The 2,734-nt window shown below is 64.8% G+C and overlaps 1 protein-coding gene across 1 annotated transcript; it reads left to right on the top strand.

Moving 5' to 3' along the window:
• The first annotated feature begins 193 nt into the window (after positions 1-193).
• On the top strand, positions 194-2,597 carry H696_04801 (UDP-glucose 4-epimerase). The gene is made up of 7 exons (XM_009498666.1): positions 194-748; positions 972-1,061; positions 1,203-1,290; positions 1,385-1,503; positions 1,670-1,780; positions 1,929-2,015; positions 2,174-2,597. The coding sequence occupies exons 1-7, from the start codon at positions 248-250 to the stop codon at positions 2,237-2,239; spliced, it is 1,062 nt and encodes a 353-aa protein (XP_009496941.1). The 5' UTR covers positions 194-247; the 3' UTR covers positions 2,240-2,597.
• Positions 2,598-2,734: the final 137 nt, after the last annotated feature.

The raw sequence follows: 2,734 nt of genomic DNA, 5'->3' as shown, positions 1-2,734 counted from the left end.
CCGCCACACACACACACACACACACACACACACACACACACACACGAGCCGCAGCCGAGGCCGGGAGGAGATCTGCCCCACACGAGTCACGGCCGGCGGTCGCGCCCGTGGCGCCCTCCCGCCCGGCAGCCCCCGAATAAAAAGGCCCCCCAGGCCCCGGGCGGGCTCCGGGCCCGGCTCGAGAGAGAAGACCCTTCCCCCCTCCCCCTCCCGCACCCCCCTGCACCTGCAGTCTTCGCGCCCCGACATGCTCACGCAGACCCTCCTCCGCCCTCGGCTCATGTCGGCCCTCGCCGCCGGCCCGCGCCTCGCCGCCGCCGCCGCCTACTCCACCGCCACCGCCACCGGTGATCTGGCCCCGCGCAAGGTCCTGATCACCGGGTCCCTTGGCCAGCTGGGCGCCGTGCTGGCCTCCTGCTTCCGCGGCCACTTTGGCGCGGAGAACGTCATCACCTCTGACATCCGCCGGCCGGCTGCCGGCGGCGGGGAGGTGGCCCTGGCCGCGGCCAACGACGGCCCCTTCGTCTTCCTGGATGTGCGCGACCGCGCGTCCGTCGAGAAGGTTGTCGTCGAGAACAAGGTCGACACCATCATCCACCTGAGCGCCCTGCTCAGCGCCATCGGCGAGCGTGAGCCCCAGCGCGCCCTCGATGTCAACATCAATGGCCTGCACAACATCCTGGAGATTGCCCGCGTTCACAATGCCTCGGTCTTCTGCCCGAGCACCATCGGCGCCTTCGGGCCCTCGGTACGCATGCAATCTCCCCTCCTCTGTGTCTCCCCCTCCTTCCTTCTCCTCCCTCCTCGCGGGCAGGCAGGCCGCCGGCCGCGCCCTGGCCATGCTCCGGCTCGTGTGTATGCCCCCCACTGACCTTTGGCGCCTGACGTGTGTGTGGGGTGGGGGAAAAAAAAAAACCAAAAAAAAAAAAAACAACGGCGTGGTCCTGTGCCGTGGTGCCCTGCGGCCATAGACCCCGGTCGACCAGACCCCCGACCTGACCATCATGCGCCCGACCACCATCTACGGCATCTCCAAGGTCCATATGGAGCTTCTCGGTGAGGTGTGTTCTCCCTTGGCCCGGCCTGCCCGTGGCGCATTCCCCCGGCCTCCCCCATGGTGTCCCCTCCCAAACACATGCGCATGCCATTGACCGTGTGTTCCTGTGCCTGCTGTGCCGGCCCCACTCCCCGCCCGGCGGCAGTACTACGCCAACCGCTACGGCGTGGACTTCCGCTCGGTCCGCTACCCGGGCATCATTTCGGCCGACGAGCCCGGCGGTGGCACTACCGGTACGCACCGGTGCATGTGCGCGCGCTCGGCGCCCTGAAAAGCGCATCCACTCACACTCCCACGCCCCCATGCATGGCCATCACCTCTGCCCAGATTACGCCATCGACATTTTCCATCATGCCCTCAAGACCGGGACATACAACTGCTTCCTGCACGAGAACACTCGTCTGCCGATGATGTACATTGATGACTGCATCGAGGGGACTTTCAAGGTGCGTGCCTAGGCCCATGCATTCGGCTGCATGCCTTTTGTGTTGCGTGTGTGTGGCTGTGGCTGTGGCTGTGGCTGTGGCTGTTGTTCCCTTTTCCCCTCTTCTGACCCCTCCTCTCCCGCTTATACACACGCACATGCACACGCCGCTCCACACCGGGCCACAGTTCATCACTGCCCCTCGGGAGAAGCTCACTCAGTCCACCTACAACATGGGTGCCATCGACTTCACCCCGGCCGAGCTGACTTCCTCCATGCAGCGTCACATGCCGAACCTCGTGCGTGCCACCCAACCCCCCCCCCCCCCCCGACCGCGGCCCAACCGGCCTCTGCCCGTCTCCCTCCGGGCTTTTGCCATGGCAGTCCCTCTGACCTGTGTTGCCGTCCCCCTGCATCCCTCCTTCCACCCTCTTTTGCCCCTTGCAGTCGGTCTCCTATTCGCCGGACTTCCGCCAGAAGATCGCCGACTCCTGGCCCAACTCCCTGGATGACTCGTCCGCTCGCAAGGACTGGGTGCGTGAAACTGCCGCCTTCCCCGTCGCTCGCCTGCCATCCATGTGTGCCCATGGCATGGCCCGCCGGTGCACTGACACATACATCCGTCAATGCGTACATGCATCTGCCCACTCGCCGGATCCCATGTCTCCTCCCCTCCCCGTGCTGGCACCCAGGGCTGGGACCCGAAGTTCGACCTTGATTCCATGGTGGATGTCATGTTCAAGAACTTGAAGAAGTAGTCGCCCAGGTGCTGGATTCCCCCATTGCTCGCGCGCTGTGACAGGCTGGTGATTGCCCCTGTCGCCGGCATGTGCCTGGTCTTTGCGCAGGAGGCGGCGAGGTGAGACCCCCCCCCCTCTCCCCCCACGCGAAGGCGGCCACCGCATCCTATGCCTCCCTCCTGACACCCTTTGCGAGGACCGGCGAGAGGCAGCAAAAGGCACAGGTCGCCTCATGTGCCAGGGTCGCGGCGCACCGTGTGATCGACACATAGAATAGAGATCACCACGAGAGAAGGAGCAAAACATATCCGACCGAGTGTGCCAGCCGGTCTGGTGGTGGTCTGCACACGCGCATATCGGCGAATCAAGAAGCTTGTATTTTTACCCTGCCTCTCCTCCACAGGGCGTGTGTCGAGCCAGGCGGAGAGCCGGCCCAGGCAGAGAGAACTCGCACCCACACGAAGTAGACAAGAGAGGGGGAGAGAATGAGAGAGAGAGAGAGAGAGACATAGA

This window comes from Fonticula alba (assembly GCF_000388065.1).
Source record: "Fonticula alba strain ATCC 38817 unplaced genomic scaffold supercont2.8, whole genome shotgun sequence".
NCBI lineage: Eukaryota > Rotosphaerida > Fonticulaceae > Fonticula > Fonticula alba.
This window is presented reverse-complemented; position numbering and strand designations above follow the sequence as displayed.